Source organism: Sphaerodactylus townsendi, linkage group LG08, assembly GCF_021028975.2.
Source record: "Sphaerodactylus townsendi isolate TG3544 linkage group LG08, MPM_Stown_v2.3, whole genome shotgun sequence".
Lineage (NCBI taxonomy): Eukaryota > Metazoa > Chordata > Lepidosauria > Squamata > Sphaerodactylidae > Sphaerodactylus > Sphaerodactylus townsendi.
The window spans coordinates 5,225,947-5,253,562 of record NC_059432.1 but is presented as its reverse complement, the minus strand read 5'-3'; the positions used below and the strand labels follow the sequence as shown (position 1 = coordinate 5,253,562).

The window sequence follows — 27,616 nt, the reverse complement described above, 5'->3', positions numbered from 1 at the left end:
AGGACGGTGCACCACAACATGATAACAACATCAATAAACATAACATCGTAGAACAACCATCAATAACCAGATCGATAACATCGGGTCAATAAACAACATCATAAATCATAACTTCATACAACAACCATCAGTAAACACATCAAAAAATATAGGTCAATAAACATAGGATTGTAACATCATAAACATAATATCATAAATATAGCAACATAGACATAGTATTATAATACCAATAAAAATCCATACAATGCAATAATAACAGAACATATAAACATCATAAATGCAATCAAACCAATTGAGACCATGAATTTAACAGTTTACCATGAATTAACAATGTATGGTGTCACCACACAAAGGAATCCATGTAGCCATGCCTATTGAGCAGCACAGGCACTGGAGGCACTGGACGCGCATTTTGGTTGCTGTGCTTCAGAGACTGCCTTTCGCTTAGAAGTACAGCACTTGACCCATCTTTCTCCTAAGGTGCCAGAGAAGGCAGTGGACACACTGGGTCAGCACCTCTGCTTTGTGACTGTCAAATGTAATTGTGTTGGACAGTGTGGTTGTGCTGTGGCTACTAAACTTCCCAGATCTGCCCTGCTGACAGCTGAGGTCACCCAAAGAGTCCTGTGTGCATTTTTATGGAAATGCCTTTGTTTTTTGTTCTTCATTCGTTCTGAGGGCCTTGAGGGAAGGGTGTAGAGGGAGAAGCATCAGAGTGCTCTGCTCTTGGGCGCTGTTCTTCTCCTCCCGTTCCCTTGTCATGCATGTGCCAAAGAGGTCTTCTTACCCTCTCTGACTTTGTGGCAGGAAGCAGTTGAATTTGGGGTCAGACAGGCTTCATTTCCTTTTCCTGCCTCTTCCTAGGCCGGGAAGAAGCAAGTTGAGAAGGCCCTTTTTAGTCTTCTTCAATTTCAGGGATGTGGCCTAAGTTGTTCCCTTACCCTCTCCCGCATCCACTGACACCTTCATGGTGTCCGGCAAGTTTGTGGGAGGGCTCCTTATTGACAGTGTAGACTGAAAGGCATCCTGTTAAACTGAACAGGTTCCGTAAACATTGAAGAGTTACAATTAGACTTCTGTGTAACATGGCTTCCTGACATTTTGTGGTTGGCTCCTCGTCCTGCAGCAGCCATTTTGTGATCACCACTGTGTGCCAGAATTCTAAAGGGTGCCCGCAGGTTCAAAAAAGTGTGTGGGGGAGAAGGGGGGGGCAGGTACTGGTTGGTTCACAAAGATGTTCTGGCCCGGTAGTTTGAGTTCGTGGATTTGTGTGTTTCGTTGTTAATAAGTACATTCAGAGATACTACGTCCCTCACCTTGTGAATTTGAGGAAAGAGATATACTGTCTGAAAAGCAATAATAGTGGTGGGATTTCAAAATTTATTTTTAGGATCACTGGAATCCTGGCGCAGCCGTCAAACCTGCATCCGAAGGCAGCCAAAAAAAGGAAGTTGCAAAGGCTGCAGTAGCTGGACCCAAGAAAAGTCTCTTTGAGGAAGATGAGAAAGAAGAGGATTTGTTTGCTCTCACTAAAGACAGGTGACTTGTCTGGTATTAGGAACGCTCTTGGGGGAGCTGCATCTGTTTGGACAGAATAGAATACTTTATTTATGGTCAATGACCAAATATTCTGTTTGGGCAGCATTTGATAGAGAGCTACTGTATATACTTGTGTATAAGTCGACCCGAATATAAGTCGAGGCGCCTAATTTTACCACAAAAAAACCTGGGAAAACTTATTGACTCAAGTATAAGTCTAGGGTGAGAAATGTAGCAGCTACTGGTAAATTTCAAAAATAAAAATAGATACGGTTGGGCACTATTTGGGGGTCTCTGCCACTGACCCCCCCCCCCCCCACCTCACCAATCCCAAGGTTGGTGAGAGGCCTCCGACCTCTCCATCCCGCAGCTTGTCCAGCTCACTCTGGTCAACTGGCTGTCACCCGCCGAGAGCCAGGGGCCATCCGCCGCCAAGAAGAAGGCAGAGGCAGAGAAAGCGGCTGAAAGGGGGGAGGCAGAGAAGAAGGCAGAGGAGAGCGAAGATGGGAGAGGGGGAACACCACACAAGAATTAAGTGAGACCCTCACTCGCGTATAAGTCGAGGGAGGTTTTTTTAGCACAAAAAATGTGCTGAAAAAGTAGACTTATACGCAAGCATATAAGGTATTTTGACACAGCATATTGTTTTTCCTTAAGCAAAAAGAACAAAGGTTTTCTAGCATGAATCTGTGGTGCTGTTCTTTGCAAGCCACAATCCAGGCCCTTGTGTGTTAAAGATTATTGCAGCTGTGAGCAGGTCCATGACTGCAGGTGGAGAAGCGGTCTGTGCCAAGATAGCGTACTACTCTGTTCCTTGCAGATTCAGGGGTATTAACTGCAGCATTCTTCCCCACTTGCAGATGCGGGAAAGAGCTTCAAGACCACAAGGCCTCGTATCTTCGGGACCGCATTACCCCATATGTCCTTACTAGGCCTCTGCATTCAGCAGAGGCCAATTTGCTGGTAGTCCCTGGCCCCTCAATGATGCGGCTGGCCTCCACACGGGCCAGGGCCTTTACAGCCCTGGCCCCTGCCTGGTGGAACACTCTTCCTCCAACTGTCCGGGCCCTGCGGGATCTTGGTGAGTTCCGCAGGGCCTGTAAGACGGAGTTGTTCCGCCGGGCTTTTGGAGTGTCCAGTCGTTGATAGGTGCCCCCTCCTCTTCTTCACTTCTGGGTCTCTTATCACCTATGGGACCCTTTTCTCCCCCCTTTTTGGGAGGGTTTTAATGAGGGTTATTGCGGACATTGTTTGTTACTGATCGCTGCGTTTTAAATTGTTTTAATGTATTTAAGGGTTATTGTATATATGTGATTTATGTTGTTCACTGCCCAGAGCCCTTCGGGGGTAGGGCGGTATACAAAACCCAATAATGAATGAATGAATGAATGAATGAATGAATGAATGAATGAATGAATGAATGAATGAATGAATGAATGAATCATTGAATCATTGAATCATTGAATCATTGAATCATTGAATAATGTAATTCATCAAAACTGTAAAAGGCAAATTCCCCAAAGTGCTGTTGAATAGGTTTAGAAGGTACTTCCAGAAACTCCCAAAACTTAATACTGAGTAAAATTTAAAATGTCACCAGTACTAAAGTTAACATAGACTAGTAACCAAAAGGGCAGTATTTATTACTCCAAACAAATCAGAGAATCTGCATTTATAATAGGAAGTGAAGACACTTTCCAGGAGCTCAAGTTACCTTGACGATTTGCTTTTTCAAATTAGTTCTCATGTTACAATTGCCTGTAATAAGGAAAACATTTTTTAGTCTGTTACCGTCATTTCAGCTTCCTTTTTATTAGTTTTCTCATTTTTTTAAAAAAATGTCCCCTTTGGAAACAAACAGGATCAGGTCATACTTTTCAGGTGACTTCCTATTCACATGAGTGCTGACCTTATTTGTGCCATAATTGCTGTTACCAAACTGTGCAGCCACACTTAGCCACACTTGTCTCTGTCAGGCCTTGAGTATCACTCTGCCAAGCCCAGGGCTGCGGCTTCTCCAGTCCTCTTCACTCTCCAGCGCACAATCAAGCTTGTTTCCTGCTGCTCCAGAGACTAGGACCAGGAATCATGGGTTTGAGGTGAAGGAAAAGAGATTCTAACTAAACATCAGAAAAAACTTCCTGACCATCAGGGCTGTTCGACAGCGGGATGCACTCCCTCAGAGTGTGGTGGAGTCTCCGTCTTTGGAGGTTTTTGGCCATCTGTCAGGAGTGCTTTGATTATGTGTTGCTGCATTGCAGGGGATTGGACTTGATGGCCCTTGTGGTCTCTTCCAACTCTATGATTCTATGTAAAATATTTAGGAATGTTGTCATTCTTATGACTGGAATCTCTATTTGCCCAGGCAAAAGGTGGGTAGCTGAAATCTCCTCTATCATGCAGCTTCCCCAAGGAGTGTCTGCCTCATTTCTTTCTCTGTTTCCAGATCACTTTGAAAGTTCTGTTCATAGGAACAGTAGCCTGTCCCACCTGTGTCAGGTATTTGACCCCAGCTGAGTGTTTCTGTGGGGGAGGGTCCATTTTGTCCTCTTTTCCTGGGTATTCCGTCATAGCAAACCACCCCACCCTGGTATGGCCTTCCCAGGTAGGTAGCTGCTGGCCATCAGTAGTCACGGCCCCTCCAATTTTTTCCGTCCCACAAGTTCTCTGGATTCTCCCTCTCAGCAATCAAACGTTCTGACTCTTCTTTCTTTACTCTGTGACTTCTAGCTACAGGTACTTCAAGGTGGGTGAAAACAAGGCAATGGGATGAAAGGGGAGCTGAATTAAAGCGGCACAAAGTGCTGGGCTTGCAGAGATGCCTGAAGGTGGAAGTCTGTTCATGTTCCCCATCTGTCAGAAGGGTTAGGGCCGTGGTGGAGAACCTTTGGCACTCCAGATGTTAGCTGGCAGGGGCTGATGGGAATTGTAGTCCATAACATCTGGAGTGCCAAAGGTTCGCCACCACTGGGTTAGGGACACCGAGTGTAACAGACTTCCCTATGTGATACACCTCTGAAGATGCCAGACACAGATGCAGGCGAAACGTTAGGAACAAGATCCACCAGACCACGGCCACGCAGCCCAGAAAACCCACCAGAACCTGTCAGGAGGAGGTTCAGCAGGGCTTTGGGCTGCCATTTTCTGCCGGCTGATCTGTCCAAGAATCTTCATTAGGAGGGGTTTCGTTTTCTTGGATTCTTGCACTGGCCCAGCTCAGTTGCGGGGGGAAATCTTGTTTTTTTTCTGCCAGTAGTTGTGATCTGCTTCTGCTAGGCAGTGCAAAAGCCGCAATATTGGCTTGCCTTTGTGTGTGTGTGTGTGTGTGTGTGTGTGTGTCATGAGCCATCAAGTTGCTTCCAACTTATAGCAACTTTATCAATTAATGAGCTTGAGAACCTCTTCTTGTTAAGTCTTGCAACCTGAAGGCCATTGCTACTTGATTGCATAGATCTGTCTTATTTGGGCTTTTCGCCTTTTCCTGCCACAATCAACTTTTTCCAAGCATTATTTTGTCATTTCCAGTGATTCTGGTTTTCTCCTAATGTGATCAATATATGATAGTTTCAGCTTAGTGATACCTTCTCAGGAGCATTCTGGCTGATTTGATCTACAACCAAACTTACTATGGCTTGTGTCAGAAATCCTTATTCAATGTTGGTGGGGGTAGCAGGGTTAGTAACTAGTGTACAGCCAGGCAATGGACTTAGATCTGGAACTAAAAGCCTCGAATGTTTGACACTTTCGTTATTTTTATCTGGCCGGTTTTCCTGCTGCAGCCAAAGAAAAACTCAGAAAGCTGCTCTCCTGTTTGAAGAAGACGCTGTGAACGGGGATTCTCTCTTTGACGTCCAGCCATCCTTGCTGCCGTCCAGCACTCAAGCAGTAACGGTACTTACAACTGAAATATATAATACTCAGGACTGACGCAAGCTTCCTCCAGAAATGTGCTTCCTCATTCATAGGGCATGCCCCCTCCTTCAGCCAGTCATGGGGTAGAAAATGTTGACAGAAAGACATTTTTCTCTCTTTCTCACAATACTAGAACCAGGGGGCATACATTGAAAATGCTGGGGGGAAGAATTAGGACTAATAAAAGGAAACACTTCTTCACGCAACGTGTGATTGGTGTTTGGAATATGTTGCCACAGGAGGTGCTGATGGCCACTAACCTGGATAGCTTCAAAAGGGGCTTGGACAGATTTATGGAGGAGAAGTCGATCTATGGCTACCAATCTTGATCCTCCTTGATCTGAGATTGCAAATGCCTTAACAGTCCAGGTGCTCGGGAGCAACAGCCACAGATGGCCATTGCTTTCACATCCTGCATTTGAGCTCCCAAAGGCACCTGGTGGGTCACTGCGAGTAGCAGAGAGCTGGACTAGATGGACTCTGGTCTGATCCAGCTGGCTTGTTCTTATGTTCTTATGTTCTTAAGGACCTTGGTGGTCTGTTCTGGTGATTGCATGCCCTGTTGAAGAAAGATCTGCCGTCTGCTTCTTTCATCCATATATGTCCTTTGTTAGGTGGGAAGGCCAGGAAGCTGCACACTCTTCCCAGTTCATAAAATTGTCCCTAGAATTCAGAGGGCGATCCTAACCCTGCATTGGGAAATCCTTAACAATGCGTAATCCTGCAAATATATTGCTTCATCTTAGAGCAAATCTTGCAGAGAGGTTCTTTCTGTCAATTGCTTAGGTTATTGTAGGGGAGCAGAATTTTGAACTCTGGCACAAAGTCTGAATGCAGCACTTTCTCAAATCTTTGTTCTGCTGATTTGAGAAAGATTCTGTCATTCAGCTGTGGGCTACATTGGAACTGTTTCAGGCCCTCATAGCTGTGGCTGGCCTGCATCTCTTGCACTGCTGAAATAACCATGCTTTGTTAATTTTGCAGGGAAAGGGGCACACTCCAGACCCTTTGCCTCCTGGTGAGCAGGCAGATTTGCTGGAAACTGCTCAGAAAGAAACAGTGAAAGAGAAGACAGTGGCTCATGATGAATCTGATGCACCCCCTGAGGCTCTTGGTCCTGGAGAAGATCTAGCTGAGCAGCAAAAGGCAGAGGAAGTGAGGGCTGCCTTCTCTGAAATAACTACCTGTGGGGTGTTTCTCTGAAATAAGCTGCTCTGTGGCTAGCAGGAAGGGTGGAGTTCGAGGCTTGGGTTGAAATGCCATCTCAGGCTGGTTAGTTTGCTCAAGGCACGGTTTCCTCCACCAAAGACCCTTGGCCATTTGCAGTCTTGCTGGTTCCCTGAAGCTTCCTGTTTCAGGAGGAACTGGTGGATCAGTGGAAGAGCCTCTGATGGTGGGCGAACATCCCACCCCCAGTTAAAAGGACCAGGCAGTCGGTGGTGTGAAAACTCACCCACCTGAGACCCTGGAGGGCCGCTTCCAGTCTCAGTTGACAAGACTAGGAGAGCCAAGGGTCTGGCTTAGTATATGACAGCTTCTTGTGGCAATAGAACAGTGATGGCGAACTTATGGCACGGGTGCCAGAGGTGGCACTCGGAGCCCTTTCTGTGGGCACGCGCACACAGAGTTCATTATGTGGGGGCGGAAAATCACCTCCCCCCCCCCACACACATATATCTAGGCTGGCCTGGGCCACTGAGCATGACGTGCACGCACTGCGGTGAGCAGGGAGGACTTGGCTGGCGGGCCTGGTGCCTGTGCTCCGGGTGGTTGCTGCCCGAGGGGGGCGGGTGGTGCAGAGGAGGCAGAGATGCTTGAGAGGCACAGAGCGGTGCACGCGGGACTTGCTGGAGGCTAGAGCAGCCTGGCCCCTGCTCAAGCAGGTGGGGTGAAGGAAGAGGGAGCCAACCGGTTTTTTCTAAACTAAAACCTCAGCATTCCGGTTGAATTGCCAGGTTGGCACTTTACGATAAATAAGTGGATTTTGGGTTGCAATTTGGGCACTCGGTCTCAAAAAGGTTCGCCATCACTGCAATAGAACATCTGCTATTGACATGCAGAAGGTCCCAGGTTTAGGTTTGATCCCCAGCATCTCTATTTAAGGAATCAGGGTAGGTGATATGACAGATCTTTGTCTAAGATTCTGGAGAGCAGCTGTCAGCCAGAGCCACCTTTAATACCTTCCTGTGCCATCTTATCTTTCCGTCTTGTTCCCCCCCCCAACTTCTCTCTTCTAAAATAAACATAGTTGGAGCTCTGCTGCAGCTTGCCAGAGGCCAGGGAGCAGGGGGGGGGGCGGGGCGCAGGAGACTGCCAGAGGCGAGAGGCCACTTTCCCCAGGAAGGGGGGATTTGAGCTGGAGGAGCTCTCTTCGTGTCCTAGGCTAGTTATGCTGCCTGCGCTGTTCCCTCCTGACACAGTTGGGGTGCTTGGAGTTGATTTAGATGTGATGGTTAGCGTGTTCGACTAGGATCTGGAGAGAGACACACCGCCATGTTTTCGAATCTCCACACCGCCATGGAAGCCCACTGTGTGATCTGGGGCCAGCCCTGCCCTCCCTCCCAGGGTTGTTGTGAGGGTACAAAGGAGAAGCAGAGAATTATGTGAGCCACTTTGGGTGCCCCCTGGGTAGAAGAGCAGGGTATAAATGAAGTAAAATAGCAAAAATAAAATACATTTAGGCCAGCCCCAACCTGAGGGTGAAAAGAAGCATAAGGAAGGGACTGAGGCAATCTTGGGTATTCGGGCCCCTTTATAACGCATGCTGTAACCCCCACGCCAGCTTGACCCAACCTGTGTGAGCCTACAGACACCTCTGGGATTTTGAGCGGGGCCAGTGAACACTCCTCCAAATTGGCTGCCACAAGAGGCAGAGCCTGACTGGAACGTTGCCCTCCTCTCCTCTCGTCTCCTGGGAAGAGGGAAAGCCTGAAGGGAAAGGGAACCAAGCCCCGGCTAAGGAATTATCCAGCTGCATCCCAGCCCTTCTGGTCCTCCAGTTGAACGAATGAGGGATGACAATAACGAGCCCTGCTCGCTTTTCTGAAGAGTTCAGCGGGTGCCCAGCGACGCCCTGGGGGGCACCATGTGGAAGAACAGGGGTGTGGGGCCTCTCGCCTTTTGCCAGTGCCAGATATTATCATCTTAGTCCTGTGTGAATGGCCCATTGTAGTTCAGAGTGTCACTTGAAAAGGTGCTTGACTGCTTCTGTATTGGAGGGCTCTTGCCTCTCAGTGGCCAGATTCTGGTTATTCTAAGCACGTTTTCTGTGAGTTGGAAAAGGAAAACTAGAAGTAGCGTTGAGAGGTAATCAGAATTGAATTAAAGTCTCTTTCTGTGGCTGGTAAAATTGATCGTTTCAATATGTTTGTTCGTTCCCAGTCCCCCTTGGAGAAAGACACCAGGAGAAAGACAAAAAGTGTATTCAGCTTATTTGAGGATGAAGAGAAAACTGGAGACGCAGATGCTGGCAGAAACACTCAGAAGGATATTGAGAAGGTGAGATCTTTGCGAAGTAGCACCCCGGTGTTTCTCTCCAGTGCAGTTTGGCACCTTGGTTTGCTCTCGAGCTCTGCTCACAAGAACCTTCTGCCCAGACCTGGCATGCTGTTAAGGCAGACAACCTCAGATTCCCTCTAAATTTTCAGAACCTGTGTGTTGACTTCTGATCTTCTGATACTACTACTGAATTCCAGCAGATGACTGTTGAAGCAGGGTTTTTTATCATCACATTTTTATTTGTACTTCAAAATCTTTCCAACACACACAAGAATAAAAATCACCAGGTTACGAAGTCCTATATGGACTTCCAGTTTCATCTGCACTGTTAGAAACAATTTTTTGGGACTTCCAGTTGTGCCGATGGTGTGAACGGGAGGGAGCCTGATGCTCATTTTAGTCATATTAAAGCAAAGATAGGTAGAATCTACATGCTGGGCTGCACAACAGATTCTGTGTGGAACTGCATGTAACGGACGGTGGCGGAAGATGAGGAGCCCGGGGGGGTGGGGGCGGTCGGGGCTTGTGGGTGGGGTGGTGGGAGGCACCAGACCCCTGGGATGGTCTTCAGCCTTCCTCCTCTGTTCAGCTGTTCTTGTGGGAATGTACAGAGCCCCTTGCAGATGGCTTGAGGGCTACTTCTGTGGACAGTGAGCGCAAAGCCCCCCTAACTCAAAGTCTGCCTCAAGCACCTCTCTTGTGTCTTCCTTGCTGGAAGCATAAAGCATCCTGGATTTATTTTCCTTTCTAGCCCCCAGAGAAGAGCGCTCGTCCCAAAAGCACCGGGGTCTTCCAGGACGAAGAACTCCTGTTCAGCCATAAGATGGAGAAAGACAACGACCCGGATGTTGATCTTTTTGCCAGTAACAGGAAAGGGGTCAGTCGGTTATTTTGGAAACGCTCAAAAAACATTGCTCAAAAAACAAGTTCTTATGTTGGCTTATGAAACAAAGAATAAAAATGACTTTCAAAAATTGCTGCAGTCGCACGCCAGCTTTAGAGAGCCAAGAATTGTTTCAAAGGCTTTTATTACTGGAATCAACTGGATGCTGGAAGTCTTCTGGGCTGCGAGGCCACGATCTGGTAGTTGTTGACCCTAACGTCTCGCCCACATCTATGGCTGGCATCTTGACCCAGAACACCCAGTCACTTCTAATATTTTGACATTTTGTTCTCCCATCCCATAATATGTGGGTCTTAAGGCATCGCCTAAGACAGGGGTGGCCAACCTATGGTGTTCCAGATGTTCATGGACTACAAATTCCCATCAGCCCCTGCCAATTGGCCATACTGGCAGGGGCTGATAGGAATTGTAGTCCATGAACATCAGAAGCACCATAGGTTGGCCACTCCTAGCCTAAGCGCTATGTCTATTTCCCTGCCGAGGCACAACTGCAGTGAAATTCTAGAGCCCTGTTGGCCAGGTTGGAAGTCTTTTCTGTCAGATGCAGGTAGCCAGTGAAGGGTGACAACTTCAGAAGCAGGCCTTAGACGTGGGGGCAAAGGTCCCTGGCGTGGAGGATCTGTGGCTCAGCCGTTTAATGTCTGGTTGTGCGCAGAAGGTTCCAGGCTCAGTCCCCAGTGGGAAGGATCATGTGACATGAAAGACTCCTGCTGCCTGTCTGAGCAGGCAATACTGATCTCAATGTACAGAATCAGACCACCAGTCTAGTGGGGAGGGGGTCGTGGTTCATTGGTGGAGCACCTGCTTGGCAAGCAAAAGATCTCAGGCTTCACCTTTTAAAGCGTTTGGCAGCAGGTGATGGAGACGACCTCTGCCTGAGACCTTGTATTGACGAAGGCTTTCACGGCCGGAAACACTGGGGTGTTGGTCAATTCCCCACAGTCAGTTAATCGTGTGATACTCACACAAAACATCATGGTTTCAGCAAGAATTCCCCACTGCTGAACGCCGAACACGGATTCATCACAGTTCTGGTGCTCCCTCCCCCCCCCCCCCCCCAAGCATGTGTTATTTTAGAACCTGCAAGAAAGTAGACCTTTTCAAAAAACGCATGGGCAATCTGGAGCAGGGAAGTTGGGGGGGGGTGTGAATCCGGATTTGTTTTTCCCGCCGCTGGTAGTGACATGGAGCCTCCCATCCAATGAGAATGCAGTGGGCTGTGCGTGATGCGCACGCAGCCTTTTAAAAAAATTTTGCGGACTGGAGATCCACGTGGATATGAAGCAACATGGGGCGGTTTTGACTGATTGACTGAGTAGAAGACAATACAGAGCATTGCTACATGTCATATCCATGTGGATCCGACTACATGGAGGCATGTGGAAACAGGGCTTCGCTTTAATCGCCCGTTTCTTCGTTTCCGCATAGGGTTGTTCTGCGCATGCTCGCAGAGACGTGGATCTGGAAGTTTGAAAATAATAATTAAAAATTCCTGTCCCAACACAATGCAACAGCCAATCAGGTTAGCCCCTGAGCGGATCGCATGTTCAATCCGCCTCAGTGGGGAATCCTTCATTGCTTCTGCGTTTCTGGGAACAAGGATCATTTGTGGGGCAGAAGCTGCAGTGGGGACGCTGAAACCGTGCTAAAAAGGTCCCTTTTTTCCCCAAACCGGTTTGTATCTACATTCATTTTTTTTGGTGGAGAATCGACTGTTGTGTGGTTTCTGGGCTGTATGGCCATGTTCTAGTTGCATTTTCTTCCTGATGTTTTGCCTGCATCTGTGGCTGGCATCTCCACAGGATCCTCTGAAGATGCCAGCCACAGATGCAGGCGAAACGTTAGGAGAAAATGCTACTGGAACATGGCCATACAGCCCAGAAACCACACAACACCCCAGTAGTGACCTTGATAGGCCAGTAGTCTGATGCACTAAAATGCAATGTGATCCTTCCTGCAGAGTGGAGAGGTTGGGGTTCTGGCTTCACAGTTGTCTCCCTGACCTGGCAGTGTACTAAAGGCATTGTGTGGACTGATATTCACTCACCTGAGCCCCCACATACTGTTGAAAGCAGTACAGTCAGAAATCCCTCTCTATAGTGGTACAGTCAGCTCCCCCCACCCCCCACTCTAACAGCAAGCAGAGTTTTCACAGCCAGCAAAAAGAATCGCAAGTTGTTTGGTGCCCCCAGCTGCTGGCACTGACCATAGAGGGGCTGGCTCACTGGTAAACGTTAAGAAGGACCTATGTACAGATGTCACGAGCGCAACCCGTTTCTGTGGTCCTTGTTTCAGGTCCCGAAGCCCCGGGGGAAGCTTCCGTTTGGTGGAGGTTTGTTCGGAGATGATGACGGTGAAGATGGTCTCTTTAGCTCGGCTAAAGCAAAGCCGCTGGTACTTACTGTTTTTGTCTGAATATTTTGATGAGATGTGGAGGGGAAGCAGGGAAGGCCCCCTTCCCCACCTTTCCATCCCCCCTTCTCTTCCTGTTCCTCCTTCCCTTCCTGTTACCCCCTTCCTGTCTCCCCTTCCCTTCCTGTTACCCCCTTCCTGTCTCCCCTTGCCTTCCTGTTCTGCCCTTCCTTTCCAGTTCCTCCTTCCCTTCCTTTTACCCCTTCCTGTCTCCCCTTCCCTTCCTGTTACTCCCTTCCTGTTACCCCCTTCCTGTTACTCCCTTCCTGTTCCTCCTTCCCTTCCTGTTACACCTTCCTGTCTCCCCTTCCCTTCCTGTTACCCCCTTCCTGTCTTCCTGTTCTGCCCTTCCCTTACTGTTCCTCCTTCCCTTACTGTTATCCCTTCCTGTCTCCCATTCCTGTTCCCCCCTCTCCCTTCCTGTTCCCACCTTCCCTTCCTGTTCCCCACTTCCTGTCTCCACTTCCCTTCCTGTTCCTCCCTCTCCCTTCCTTTTCCCCTTCTCAATATTAGTAACAGTATCTGGTGTTCCAGCCAAGTTTGCATCTTTTGTTGCAATATTGGGGTTAGTGTAACAGATGTAGCTGCACAGTTGCACGTGATTTGGCATTTTTTGACCCACTTTCTATTCAGGAAGGCGTAGAGCGCATGCGTTGGGGTAGGTACATGGCTGAGGGTTCTGGGAGATCTAATTAAAGTGCCGTGCGCTTTTCGGGCAAAGAGTTCAAACATCTTTCCTCCCAAACATGCTAGTTTGTACCGAGAGTTTCTTTTAAAACGCGGAAGCGCTTTTCGTTAGCCAGTCCTCTTCCCGTACGTGGCAGTCTGAACTGGTCCAGCCCAACCCCAGGGCCATCTCATCTCCTGCCTTTGTGCAGTGTCGGTGATCCTTTGCGGTTCCCAGGCACAGCAGCTTCCTGTCTGTCCCTTGGGCCTGTCCCAGGCCTGGATTGCCCAGGCTAGCCTGATCTTGGGAACTCAGCCGGCCGGCCAGCCTTGGTTAGTGCTTGGAAGGGAGATGACCAAGGGAGTCCAGGGCAGTAGGCAGGGTTTCTACACAGGAGCAGGCAACGACAGCTAAACAAATGTGACTCTTTACAAATGATTTTTATCAAATGCCAATTCTTCTGGAAACATTTTCATCTTCCAAAGAGGCAGCTTGGTATAGTGGTTAAGAGCAGGTAAACTCTGATCTGGAGAACTGGGTTTGATTCTCCTCTCCAACACCTGAGCAGTAGGCTTGAATCTCATGGAACAAGTCCCCACCCCCACTCTTACACATGAAGCCTGCTGGGTGACCTTGGGTTAGTCACAGTTCTCTCTGAACTCTCTCAGCCCAACCTGCCTCACAAGGTGCCTGTTGTGGGGAGAGGGAGGGAAAGGAGTTTGGAAGCCACCTTGAGTCTCCTTAACAGGAGAGAAAGGCCTCATAGTTCTGCCCTCATGGAGCACTCAGCTTAGGGAAGGACGGCCCCACCTCTCGGACTGGGTGGCTGGAACTGAAGAAGCTGAGAATACTGAAAAAATCAGTGAACGAGAAGAAACAGAAGTAAGCCAAAGGTTGGTGGAAGAACAGTTGGAACTGGTGGGCTTCTTTCTCCCAGTACTTAGTTTGTCAGGGAAGAGGCAGGACCCTCCTCACATTAGGCTCCACAGTACAGTAGACCCTGATGCCCTGCCACCCAGGCAGTGACGAAGGTATAGATATTTTATGGGGTGGGTTTTAAGGGCGGGGCCATGCCCCCACCTGCCCCTGGGGGCGTGGCCTTGCCTCCCCAAGCCCCGCCCCCGGCTTCAGTGCTTATAAAAGCAGCTCTCCGAGGCCAGGGACGGCAGACTCCCCTGCCCCTCCCCCCGACTGGGCTCCCAGCTGGCAGCCAACAGTCCCTTCTGCCTTCCCCTCTGGGCAGAGGCGTAGCTAGGGAAAATGGAACCTGGCGCAAAATCTGAGTTTTGCGCCTGTGGTGCCGACCCCCGTTCGTGTTGCTGGAATCCACCCCCAAACAGCATCACTTTCAATGGTGTTTAAACTAGGGAGCCCAGATTCTCCTTTTAAATGCACCTTAAAGGGAGAATCTGGGGTCCCCAGTTAAAAACATTGAAAGTGATGCTGTTTGGGGGTGGATTCTCCCCCACCCTGAAACAGCATCACTTTCAATGTTTAAACTGAACCAAACCTCACCAAACCTGGGTGGTATCATCAAGAGAGTCTCCCGACAAATCCCTGCAATTCTGGTGCTGGTAGCCTGAAAACTGCCTCCCCTGCAGGCCAAAAACTGAAAAAGCATTAAAAAATACAAAAAAACATAAATGGGGGGGGGGGCGGCGGAGCTTCAGACATGTAATGGGGGGGTTGAACCCCCCTTACCTTAGTCCTTGCACCCAGAAATGTCCAGCACCCAGGAACCTCCAGACAGTCAAAATGTCGGCAAGGAACTTGGCTTGATTTCTTGCCCTCCTACTCAGGGACTTTGGCAGCTAAGAATAGCCCATTTGACCAGAGGAAAGTTCCCTGATATGCCGGACATGGTAGCTGTTGGAATGGTTCTCAAAAGAGCCTGGTTAATATCTGGGTCTCCTGTAAATGCACCAGGGGTCCCCAACTTGTCTGAGCCTGTGGGCACCTTTGGCATTCTGGCATGGTGCAGTGGGCACAGCCACGAAATGACGACTGCAGGAGGCAGAGTCAGCCCCAAAATGGTTCCTGTCCCTGCTTACTTTTTGTCGCAAAGTGAAGATCCTTCCGCTGGGTGGCAGCTGCCACCAAAGCAAAGGCTTTCTTTTTATAATTTGCACCGCCAATCAGAAGTCTTGGTGGGTGAAAATCCTGCCCACCCCCCACCCACTTTCTACAAACATTTGGCGATCGCCATGACACCCACCGGCGCCACATTGGGAACCCAACCCTAGCGTGTTCAGGCTCCCCCCCCCCCCAGATGAAAGCTGCTGGAACCTCCTTACTAAAACTTCTAGATTCCCCCTACCCCTCTCGAACAGTTTTCATATGTTCTTCTTGAAGCTGCAGGACAGTAGAGCTGCAGTTTGGCACCCCCCCCCCCCCCCCCGCCCGGGTCATCATTGCTTAGGGACAAGATTGCCAGTAGTGGTCGTCTTTCTCCAGGTACCTAGTTTGTCAGGGAAGAGGCGGGGCATCCTGGACAGCTTCTGCTCCCAAATCAGGCAGGAGACCCCACCGAAATAAGTTTGGACGTTGTCCCTGCTTGGGAGATGTCTCCCCATTACGCTTGGAAGTGTGCTAAGTCTAATTAAACTTGGATTTACTTTGGTCTAATGTAACTCTATGCAGGAATCCACCCGCCCTGCCTCAAGTAAGCCTAAAGAGCCAGCACCTCGGATTGGAAAATTACAAGTAACTCCTTTTCCCTGTGCCTTCGCTTTCAGCCTACTTCTCCTGCTGCATTAATTGTGGCTCTTGAAACATCTTTTCCTTCCAACTTCAGCTTAGCAGATTGTAATTCCGTAAATTGCATGCGAAATAGAACATGCCCTATTTCCTCTTGGGGCAGAGGGGGGCTGATTTTCGGTCACGGCCAAAGGGGAGAAGTTATGCACAAGTCTACCTATCTGCACCGTTTCTTGATAAATCCCATTCACACGAGCTCTGCTTTCTTTCGACGCTTCCTTTTCACTCTGACTTGCCTTTGTAACCAACTGATAAATAGCCCCTTTTCTTCATCCACTTTCTAAGGCCAGTTTGGACATTAACCCAGCAGCTTTGCTGCCAGGTGGGGCTCGGAAACCTTCCCCGCCACATCGGGAGCCTCACGGGGTGCAGCGCACTCAAGCGGCCCCTTCTGCAGGGAACAGCGAGGAGACAGGAGTCAGCTTTGATCATCCCGTGCAAGCAGATACGTTACATAACGCAAACAAGGTACGTTTATTGCTGGGATACCTTGAGAAGTTAGAAGAATATTCTAGTTCAGTGATGGCGAACCTTTGGCACTCCAGATGTTATGGACTACAATTCCCATCAGCCCCTGCCAGCATGGCCATCAGCAGGGGCTGATGGGAATTGTAGTCCATAACATCTGGAGTGCCAAAGGTTCGCCACCACGGCCCTAGAGCAGGGTGTCCAACTCTGGCACCCCAGGTGTCCGTGGACTACTATTCCCTTCAGCTCCAACTGGCTATGGTGGCAGGGGCTGATGGGAATTGTAGTCCATAACATCTGGAGTGCCAAAGGTTCACCACCACGGTTCTAGACCTTTCTTCTCCCAGCTGTTTTCCAGGTGCGGTTAAAACTGACTTTATTTTTTAATCTTATTTGACTTGATACTTCGCCCTCCCTTCAGTGAAACAAGTCCAGCATGTTTAGAGGGCCAGCGTGGTGCAGTGGCTAATTGCAGTGGAGAACTAGGTTTGATTCCCCACTCCTCCACTCTAGTCTGGTTGAATTAGATTTGTTTTCCCGTTCCTACTCATGAAGCCTGCCGGGCAGTCACAGATCTCTCCAAACTCTCAGCCCCACCTTCCTCACAAGATATCTGTTGTGGGGAGAAGAAGGGAAGGAGTTTGTAAGAAGAAGAAGAAGAAGAGGAGTGTTTGGATTTATATCCCCCCTTTCTCTCCTGCAGGAGACTCAAAGGGGCTTACAATCTCCTTGCCCTTCCCCCCTCACAACAAACACCCTGTGAGGTGGGTAGGGCTGAGAGAGCTCCGAGAAGCTGTGACTAGCCCAAGGTCACCCAGCTGGCGTGTGTGGCTAATCTGAATTCCCCAGATAAGCCTCCACAGCTCAGGCAGCAGAGCTGGGAATCAAACCTGGTTCCTCCAGATTAGATACACGAGCTCTTAACCTCCTACGCCACTGCTGCTCCTGTAAGCCGCCTTGAGACTCCTTACAGAAGAGAAAAGCAGAATATAAATCCAAACTGTTCTTCTTTAGGCGAAGGTCGTTACTGACCCGTGGGGTGACATCACATCACGATGTTTACGAGGCACATTCTGTTGATAGGGTGGTTTGCCATTGCCTTCCACAGGGTGTTTAAAGGTCTTTTTTTTCCTTAGGAGCATTCCTCTCTGGGGCCTCCCAATGTAATTACATCTTCATTAACTGAAAATCAAAAACTGCTAAGGAGCTCCCATACACTCTGCAGGCCTTCCCATTCCCTGTTGGTGGCCTGCGGCAACCAGGCCAGCTTTCGCTCCCATATCAGGCAGGAAGCCCACCTGAAATAAGCCCGGATTATGTCCCTGGGTGTTTGTAAGAGCTCAGGTTCTTAATTTCCAGAACAAACCAGCGTTTCAGTTGCCGACTCTGACTGCCAGCTGCTGTCCGGGGTCGCAGGTAGAGGTGATCCTTTCAGCAGAAGGTATTTCTTGAGATTTGAACCCAGGATTCTCTACATTCAAAACAGAGGCTGTACCACTGAGCCACGCTCCCCCCCCCCTTCTGAAGAAGACGTTAAGAAAGCCTTCTTTATTTTATGCTGCTAATTGTTGGCCAAGGATGAGTTATTGATTTTGGTGTCCTTTTTTTAAATAAAAGGAAAGTGATATTTCCTGCCTTGGACCTGAATGCTAATTGAGAGGTAAATATGCTTTGAATCAGGGGTCCCCAACCCTTTTGAGCCTGCGGGGCCATGTGGAATTCTGGCATGGTGTGGTGGGCTCAGCAGCAATATGGCTGCCACAAAACAGCCGCTTTTTCAAGTCAGCCATGAAATGATCGCCACAGTTTATCTTCAGTCACACGGTGCAAATTCATGTGCAGCGGTGCCAGCTGCTTCCTAAAGCAACATTTTAAAAAATGTTAAGCTAATAAAGTCTACAGTAGTCAGTCACAACAGGCAAAAGCCCTGCCCACTTCTTACAAACACGTGGCGGTCACCAGAAACGCTGTGGGTGGGTGCTGTGGTCCCCGTGGGTGCCACTTTGGGGACCGCTGGTTTCAAGCTTTACGCTGCCTGGGACCAGGTATCTGAACAACTGTCTTCTCTTACATGTTCCTGTGTGGGAATTAAGATTGTCAAGAGCATTCCTGGTGACCGTTTTGTCAATCAAAGAAACTTGTTTTGTGGTTATACGAGGGAGGGTTTTTTCAGTGGCCACCCCACAAATATGAAACAGCTTCTCCAGGAAGATTGGGACGACCCCCCCCCCCCCGCCAATGGATCTTTAGGAGGCAGCTGAAGACGGTTTTACATAGTCCCACATTCAGCTAAGTTTGTTAGCAGTTTTAAATGGCGACTGTGAAATGCTGGCCTTCATGTTGTTAATGTATTTTATCCATGTTGTCAGCTGTCTTGAGCTCCAATAGGACAAGAGGTGTCTAAATAGAATTAATGAATGAAATGCTTGTTTTTCACCTCCTGGCGTAATTATAGGACCGAATCAAGATAACAAAGAAACGTCGGCCGCCCTCCAGGGCCACCAGGCGCGTAGCTGCTCAGAAGTCCTGCGAGAACGAAGGCAGCGGCACTGAGGACCCCCCTTTGCGCCCCTTGGCAGAAAGCCCTATGCCACCGTTGGCAACTCCGAGTACCAAGGGAGCCCGCGAGAAGCAGAAGTTGCTTCCGACAACCAGCGGCAGCGACCAGCTGTGTAAAACAGATGACGGCCCCGTCTCAAAGTCGACGGCCCCACCTGATGCCGTCGATCTCTTTGAATCCGGGGACCTCTTTGAGGTCAGCAGAGAACCGAAAGTGACCTCAAAGCCCAAGGCCAAGTTGAGGACGGAGGATCCGGCCAGCCGAGCCCCTAAAGACGGGGAGGGGCTGCCGGTTCCGTCGCTTCTGGGCGATTCAAATGGGGAAGACCTCTTCAGGCCTGCCAGACCGTCAAAGAAATCCAGCCCTGCTTCTTTTCTGGACGGCCAAGAGGACCTCTTCGGTAGTAAACAACCCCTGAAAAGAAAAGCTGCCAAACCCACTCCTTCGTCAGAGGTGGCTCCTACGAGCAAAGATATTTTTGAGGTAACTGGGGGAGGAGGAGGAGGGTTTCTGTAGGGCTGGGTCCTGATCAGCTCTGATACAGCCCCATTCTGGTTGGCCGCTTTATGGGCATAGACAAGAGAGGGAAGCTCCTCATTCGGTACAGGAAAAAGAGGGTGTTGCATCCTGATGCCACAGAATGAAGTGTTTTTGTGGAAATTTGGGAGTTGAGGTGGAATGTAGGAGGAAATGGTAAGAGGCACAGAGGAGCAGCAGTGGCGTAGTGGCTAAGAGCAGTGGCTAAGAGCAGGTGCACTCTGATCTGGAAGAACCGGGTTTGATTCCCTGCTCTGCCGCTTGAGCTGTGGAGGCTTATCTGGGGAATTCAGATTAGCCTATGCACTCCCACACACGCCAGCTGGGTGACCTTGGGCAAGTCACAGCTCTTGGGAGCCCTCTCAGCCTCTCCTCCTCCCCCTCTCCTCCCCTCCCCCTCCCCCTCCCGCACACGCCAGCTGGGTGACCTTGGGCAAGTCACAGCTCTTGGGAGCCCTCTCAGCCTCTCCTCCTCCTCCCCCTCCTCCTCCCCCTCCCTAGCAGTGTTTTTCAGCGCTGGCCAAATTTATTCCAGGGGCTGGAGCCACGCATGGTCTAATAGCAACACGAGTTGGGAGGCAGCAGTAGAGAAGAGGATGAGATTGCCCTTCCTGAGAGAAGTGCGTGATTTTTTCCTCCTTGCTTCTGTGTCTCGGCTACAGGCTCTTGACCCACGTGGCCGTTCCACACAGGTCTGGCGACCTCAGGAATAAACTTCCCTGGCGCTGGAAATGGGTGCGGAGCAGAATGTCGTGTATATCCATGAATGTCGGGTTCATCCTCCCATAGGTGGTTGTGAGCTCAAACCTGACATGATTTTTTGTATTTATAGAGGAGGAGGAGCCTCTGTAGGTGAAAGACTATAATACTCCTGGATTCCTCATAGACACTGCTATTCATTTGTTCAGCTATGCCTTATAGATTTTATTGTTGAGTCTAATAGGTTTTTGTGCTCTTCCACATTTGCTATAGCCTTAAGGGCCATTTCTCCCACTACTGGAATTCTGTTGAATCCCAAGTTTTTAAGTCAAAGGCCCTCAAACTGCCTTTTGTGCAGATGCCGTCCCATTGCTGTTTTCCTGGAGCCTGACTCTGGTCTCGCTTTAGCCGAACAGAACGGTTTTTGCTGAAGGCCACAAATCCGTGCCCAGCCTAGATGCGATTTGCATCTACGTTCCCAACTGTAGCCTCAGGACATGGCTTATTGGCCAGTAAATGCAAGGCCGCAGCAGCACCTGCGTGGTTTTACTTGAAACTACTGACTGGCACATCTCTCCAGGGTCTTCAGCAGAGGACCTTCCCACCGTCTGCTTCCTAATCCTTTTAACTGGAAATTCTGCGTCACCTTCTGCGTGGCCAGCAGGGGCTCCACCACCGAGCCACAGCCCCCTTCTTCGTGTACAAGGATGCAAAGAGCTGTGGTGTACTGATATTTTCCTCCTTTGTTGCAGGACGATATCTTTTCATCGGAAGCCGTCAAGCTGCCACCTGCCCAAGCGAAAGAGTTGGAAGCCAGCCTGTTTGATGACGACGTTGACATTTTTGCCGATCTCGCTGTAAAACCGAAAGAGAGGAGCTCCAAGAAGAAGGTGGAAGCAAAATCCATATTTGACGAGGACATGGGTAAGGCGCCAGCTGCTCAATTGAGGCCTACAATTCTGTTGCATGCAGGTTTCTACACATGCATCCCAAGTGGGTAAGGGGTGGAAGAGATGGAACGTTGATTGCCATTCACTAAATTTCTCTAGACAGCTAGGAGGACTCCATCAGGAAGGAGACAGCTAGACAGCTAGGAGGACTCCATCAGGAAGGCTGTGGATGTTTCTGGGTTTTCACAGGAATAACTCTGGTGGATAGAACTGTACAAGAGATGTAATTCAGCAATTTCAATTTCAAACTTGGAACTGGGAAAACTTCTTACAGGGCTTATCAGAACACTTCAACTGGCTCCAGAAGAGCCAAGGTGAAATACAAGGAAATTGTCTGGGCTCGGCCCCGGCGCCTGGACTCGCCTTGCTGGGTCACGTGCAGGCCGGCGCTGCGGGGGACGTGAAGGCCGTAGAGGAGCCTCTTGCAGCGGCTGTGGAGGCTTTAGAGGCCTTGTTCAAAGAGGAAGGCAGGGGAGAGAGGAGTTTTAGGCCCAGCAGGATTCGCCCGCCCACAGCTGGGGCGGATGTGGGAGATGGGCTGGAGAAGCAGCTGGGACGAGGGAGAGAAATGAGAGGGCAGAAGGGATATAAGGAAGTGGGAAAGGGAGAGTCAGGAGCTGCCGCAGCAGCAGGGAATGTGGGTGGTGGTGTGAAAAAGCAAGGGAAAGGGCAGCTCAATGGTGGGAAGTAGGAAGGAGGGAAGAGGACCCTGGAGCCAAGACCCCCTGCCAGGACCTAGCGCACTGTTTAGGCTGGTCCCAACCCTGTGAAGTAACAGGGTGGGAACCTTTCACACAGGGTGGGAACCTCTCTCCCTGTGAGGCCATAGGGGAGAGGCAAACCCCTGGAAACTTCTCTCCCTGTGAAGCAACAAGGGAGAGAGAGAGGGAGGGTGTGAATGCTCAGGTCAGCCAGGGGAAGGAGGGCAGAGAGACCTAGGCAGAGGGTGGCGTGGGCAAGGGCTGACGCGTACACCAGGCGCCTTGTGGGCACGGTTGTTTCTTGGCCCCTCAGGCCAACTGGAAAAGTCATCGGCTGGGGCGACCAACCCCCAGGTCAGGGAAGGAGGGAAGGATCAGCCGCCCGAGAGCCCCGGGCGAGGAGGGGAAACGCCACAGAAATACATCTATTAGAACTGGGTTTCCCCCAAAAGGCAGATTTTCCCTTGTAAAATGGAGGCCTTGGCCCTCCAGAGGAACTGGTTGGTCACTGTGTGAGACAGGATGCAGGACTAGATGGACCTCACTGGTCTGATCCGGCAGGGCTTTTCTGATGTCTTACTAGGGAGAGCTTCAGCCTCTATGCTCTGTTGTTGGCCCTCCAGAGGAACTGGCTGGCCAGTGCGTGACACAGGATGCTGGACTAGATGGACCACTGCCGTGATCGATGAACAGGGCTTTTTTATGTTCTTCTGTCAAGACTGGCCAGCCTGAGAAATAATAGACAATATAAGCAGTGGTGGGATCCAAAAATTTTAGTAACAGGTTCCCTCGCCAGCCCCCCCTCAGCCAAGGGGGCAGAGGCGTACCAAGGCAAACCTGAGCCCTGGGCAAAACCTGAGTTGGATGCCCCCCCATGGGCAGCCACCCCACCACGACCCCAAAAATTTTTTTTGCACCAGGTCATTTCTAAATCATCATCACATTATAGAAAATGCCCCAACTCACAAATCTGAACACAGCAATGGTGAAACACACAGGTTCTTTGATAGAGGCTGGTGAGATAAAAGGTACGACAGGCTGAGAATCAATAATTGCAGTACCTGAAAGGAATTAACCCAGTTCAGGGAGTTGCATTATTAGTCGCAATTGCTATATGGAATCTTCATGTTCAAAGGCAGGATGCCTCTCGGGGAGGCGAGGGCGTGGAGATGGAAAAGCGGACCCAATTAGTAACCCCCTCTCGGCACACACAAATAATTAGTAACCCACTCTCGGGAACTGGTGAGAACCTGCTGGATCCCACCTCTGAATATAAGCCAAGATCATTGCACCTGTGACAAAGTTTCTGTTAAATGTGTTTTTCTTTTCCTTTGCTGGTGTCTCCTTTGATTCTTCTGTGTCTTTCCACCCCCTCTAGATGATATCTTCATGCCTACCAGCCAGTCCAAGTCACAGACCAAAAAGGCCCCACCTGTTGAGATACCTTCAGGAGCTAAACCTGAACCCAAAGCATCAAGTACGTTTGAAGACCCGCTGAACGCGTTCGAAGGCCGATGAAGATGTGGTTAATGTCTCTTCTGTAATATACTCATCCCGCCCGGCAGTAATTAATTCCTTTTGCTTTTTAATCTATCAATATGACAGAACTGTGAATATTCCTTGCCTGTCTCTTCAAATCAGATATAACAGGATAAACATTGCAAAAACTGTCTCCAGCAATACTATCCAGCCGGGTGGTTTGACTTCATTATCTTGTCCCATCCCATGCTAATGTAATCTATTGTATAGATTCTATTGCTCAGAGCTACAAAACCCAATCTCTGGTGCTGGTAAATAGCATTTATGAAACCAGTGCTATGTTGTCCTTGGTTTATTTCCTGCCATTCCCAGTGGAGAGGCATTCCCATCTTGGAGGGCATTGTGCTGTATTCTGTATTTTCTTGTCTCTCTCCTCCCCCCCTCCCTCTTTCCCTGCCATCATAAGGGACTCTTGCTCTTGCTTCAGACAAACTCTTGGAAGGTTCACATCACAAGCAATTTTACTAATATAAGGTAAAGTCTGCTGTTGTGTCGTGGCGATCCTATGAAGTTCTGCCTCATGGGGCTTTCAAGAAGATAGATGAGCAAAGGTGGTTTGTCATTGCCTTCCTCTTGAGCGGCAGCCCTGAGGGCCTCCCACCCGAGTACTAACCACAGTTTACCTGATGGTTTCCCATCTAAGTGCTAACCATGGTTTACCATACTTAGCTTCTGAGCTCTGATGAGTTCAGCCTCGCCTGAGCTATTAGGGCTGTTTGCAACTGATTCATAGGCAGACAAGCAATGAGCGGGGCCTGCAAAGCAGGGCTGGGGGGCGGGGGGGAGTAGAATTGGCTGATGGAAGGAGGCCACCAACCCCTCCCTTCTTATTAGCATGCTTTCAGCAGTGAAAGGGAAATCCCACTCCCTGGTAGACTGGTGGTTTGCAGGGGTGCATATCTCCCTAGTGCCATGGTGGCGAACCTTTGGCACTCCAGATGTTATGGACTACAATTCCCATCAGCCCCTGCCAGCATGGCAATTGGCCATGCTGGCAGGGGCTGATGGGAATTGTAGTCCATAACATCTGGAGGGCCAAAGGTTCGCCACCACTGCCCTAGTCCATGGGCCCCAACCTTTTTTGTGACTGAGGCATTTTTGAAATTCTGACACAAAATGGCTCTCACAGCCATAAAATTGCTGCTGCAGGAGGGAAGCCAACACACATAGAGGAAGTCCACGTGTCAAAGAGAAGAGGAGTCTTTTTAAAACTAACCTGGGAAAGAGGAATGTGAGAGAATCAAACGGACATTGGTGGCAGCCACAAATGAAACCATGTAATGTTAATCTGCTCAGCCAATCAGCAGTCCTGATGGTAAAGGGCCCAACATGGCCCCACCCACTTTCTAAAAAAACCCAAACCCAGTGGATGTCAGGAAAGGTGTCGGCAGATGCTAGGGTGTGCAAGGGCCCTTGCCATAGCCCAGTTCTCTCTTTCAATGCAAACAAAAATGCTACTTTCCCTTCAGCCAGTGACTCTCTGTCTGAGGACTTTTGCCCCTCAACTGCTCTGCTGTTTGTTGGCAGAATGAAACACATGCACAGCCCTTGGCACCTGCCTCTGTGTGCGTGTGCGCGTGAACAATGGTTTTTTGTTCCTCCCTTTACACTCCCAAGGTATGTGCAGTTGAACCCTACTACAAAAGCACAGGACTGGGTATTAGCTGGTTTTGATCATGAATGTCTCTGGCAGAGGACCAAACATACTCAAGGTTGAAGAGACAAAGATCCATCGCACAAAAAAGGGACAATGAAAATGGAGGCTGTACCAGGATTCCCATGATGAAGGCAACAGGAGTTAGAGATGACTTTATTCTGACAGTTAAAGAAACTAATAATTTAGTCTCAGGCCAGCTCTCAATACACTAAAATGTGAATGTGCAATTAGTTGAGCATTCACAGAAGCAACCCCCTTTAGTGAAATCACAGTGCCGTGAGACTGCATTCAGAGAAAGAGGAGTCTGAATGTATAGCCCACTTTTCTCAACTGTAAGGGGTCTCAAAGCAGCTTCCTCTCCCCACAACAGACACCTTGTGGGGGGGGGGGGGGGCTGAGAGAATTCTGTGAGAACTGGGACTAGCCCAAGGTCACCCAGCAGGCTTCATGTGGATGAGTAGGGAAACAAACCTGGTTCACAAGATTGGAATCCACCTGCTCTGAACTGCTGCACCACACTGGCTACACGAACAAGCTGAGCATTGGTAAACTTGCTGATTTTCCCCCTCCTAAAGACCCCCAAAGGTTGCTATGCAGAGGAAGGCAGTGACACTTTCCACCCCCACTATACTTAGCAAATGATGCTTTCTTCCTAAATTAGCATCTGAACAGGACAGTTTTGGTTGCAGAAGGGACATCTGCATTGGAAAGTAGCAGGTGGTTCTGTCCGCTTAGGAATGGTGCATACAAGCAGGTTTGGACCCTCTCAACGGACCGAAAGAGCATTCCACTGGCAATGGACCATGGTCATTTTGGGTGGTATAGAAGTAGGGGCAGGTTTCATATAATTTTTTGGGAGAAATGAGAGTTCAGAGGAGGGGATATCTTTTACTGTTGGAATAAATGGCCAAAAAATGGGGTGAGCTGTCAGGTGGTGGAATTTGTAAGCGCCAGTCAGGAAGAGATGGAATGTTGATTGCCATTCACTACATTTCTCAAAAAAGCTGTGGACTCCAGATACCCAGAGCGAAACATCAGGAAGACCATGGACGTTTCCAGGTTTTCACAGAAATAACGGATGGGCAGAATTGTACAAGAGATCTGAGTCAGTAATTCCAATAACTTATTATGGTCATGGACCAGCAGAATAAAACATTCATTAAGAATATATATGCAACCTTCCATTATATTACAGTAATTCCACCACCAATACTTTTCGGGCCAGGGAGCAGCAGTGGCATAGTAGGTTAAGATCAGGTGCATTCTAATCTGGAGGAACTGGGTTTGATTCCCCGCTCTGCTGCCTGAGCTGTGGAGGCTTATCTGGGGCACTCAGATTAGCCAGTGCACTCCCAACACACGCCAGCTGGGTGACCTTGGGCTAGTCACAGCTTTTCGGAGGTCTCTCAGCCCTACCTACCTCGCAGGGTGTTTGTTGTGAGAGGGGAAGGGCAAGGAGATTGTAAACCCCTTTGAGTATCCTATAGGAGAGAAAGGGGGGATATAAATCCAAACTCTTCTTCTAACCAAATGTACCTCTTAACCCATAAGCATTCTCCTCGCTGGCTGCTGATAGAGCAGGCCAAAGTAGAATGCAATGAATTATGGGGAAGTGAGATGAATTTAATGTACATGTTGCCTGTTTTTCATGAACTGATGTCAAAGCAGTTCTGTAGGAAATATGGTAGCTTTTCAGCTCCCAGTCGGGGCTAAGTTCTCATTTTAAATATTTTTTATTAATTTTTCTCAGTATAAACACACACACATATACACAAAGGAAAAAGGATACAACAAACCAATTAAAACACACACTTTAATATTGGAAAAGAATAAACCAATATAAAATAACAGAATGGATCTTATTTTTCAACAAGGTATAAACCCGATATAAATTTGTGGGGAGAGTTCCTTCTATTTTCATTGAACGTTCTTCTGTACTAATAACACCAACCAATAGTCTTGACTGATAACACTTTCAAAACAAAAAGCGGGTACAGTGTAAATTTCACAAGACAATAAAACAAGCCACCATATGCAGACTGTTAAACAATGTTAGAAAAAATTCTTTTGCATGGCAATTAACCTCTGAATTAGATCTCTGTGTGTGTCTGTCTGTCTATCTCCTTAGATTTATTTCCTGCCCTTTGCAGCAGTTGTAAGTAATTGATTCAGCAATGTACAAAAATGCAATTTTCACTTTTCGTCAAGCTTATATTTCGACTGCTAACAGGATTTGTTAATTTGGCCATTGCAGAATGGGACTTAGTGCTCAATGAAGTGATGTGTCTGAGTTATTAGGTATGCCAACCTCCAGGTGGGACCTGGAGATCCTCCGGCATTACAGCTCGTTTCCAGAGATCAGTCCCCCTGCTTTAGCAGTGTGGCCTGTATTATACCCCACTCCTCAACCCAGCTATCCCCAGGCGTGCAGCAAACGCAGATCTCCAGCAATCCTCCCGTCTGCAGCTCTGGGTGAAGAAATTTCTGGAGATGTGGAGGGGGTGAAGACTGGGGGGGGGGGGGTTGAACGGGGGGGGGAGCTCAGTGGAGCATAAAGACCCCCCTTTTTCCCAGGGGGGAAACTGAATTATCCGATCTGGTGGGGGGGGGGGCGGCGGCTCCAGGCCTCCTACGTCAGCTCCCCCAGCCAGGGCGTCGTCACGTGGCGCTGGTTGCCCCTGGCGACCGCGAGGCACAACATCCGGGTCCTTCTCCAGTAACGACCAACAACAAAACCGAAGCCTCTACGGCAGCGCCCCGCCCCTTTTCCCTCGGAGGCGCCGCTGATTGGCCAGGAGTCGGGCGAGAGGCTCTCC

At 49.2% G+C, this 27,616-nt stretch overlaps 1 protein-coding gene across 4 annotated transcripts in view; it reads left to right on the top strand.

Annotated features, from left to right (window-relative positions):
* Positions 1 to 23,416, top strand: part of LOC125437917 (WASH complex subunit 2-like) — a 56,670-nt gene extending 33,254 nt beyond the window's left edge. For 3 of the 4 annotated variants that reach the window (XM_048505989.1, XM_048505988.1, XM_048505987.1), the window contains 11 exons: positions 1,391 to 1,539; positions 5,319 to 5,430; positions 6,436 to 6,606; positions 8,833 to 8,949; positions 9,701 to 9,826; positions 12,149 to 12,247; positions 15,573 to 15,635; positions 15,975 to 16,157; positions 18,613 to 19,200; positions 20,706 to 20,877; positions 22,983 to 23,416. In XM_048505989.1, coding sequence (XP_048361946.1) covers positions 1,391 to 1,539; positions 5,319 to 5,430; positions 6,436 to 6,606; positions 8,833 to 8,949; positions 9,701 to 9,826; positions 12,149 to 12,247; positions 15,573 to 15,635; positions 15,975 to 16,157; positions 18,613 to 19,200; positions 20,706 to 20,877; positions 22,983 to 23,122 — 1,920 coding nt within the window. In that variant the 3' untranslated portion in view covers positions 23,123 to 23,416. The remainder of the gene's footprint in view (positions 1 to 1,390; positions 1,540 to 5,318; positions 5,431 to 6,435; positions 6,607 to 8,832; positions 8,950 to 9,700; positions 9,827 to 12,148; positions 12,248 to 15,572; positions 15,636 to 15,974; positions 16,158 to 18,612; positions 19,201 to 20,705; positions 20,878 to 22,982) is intronic. The other variant, XM_048505991.1, reaches the window with a different exon arrangement.
* Positions 23,417 to 27,616: the final 4,200 nt, after the last annotated feature.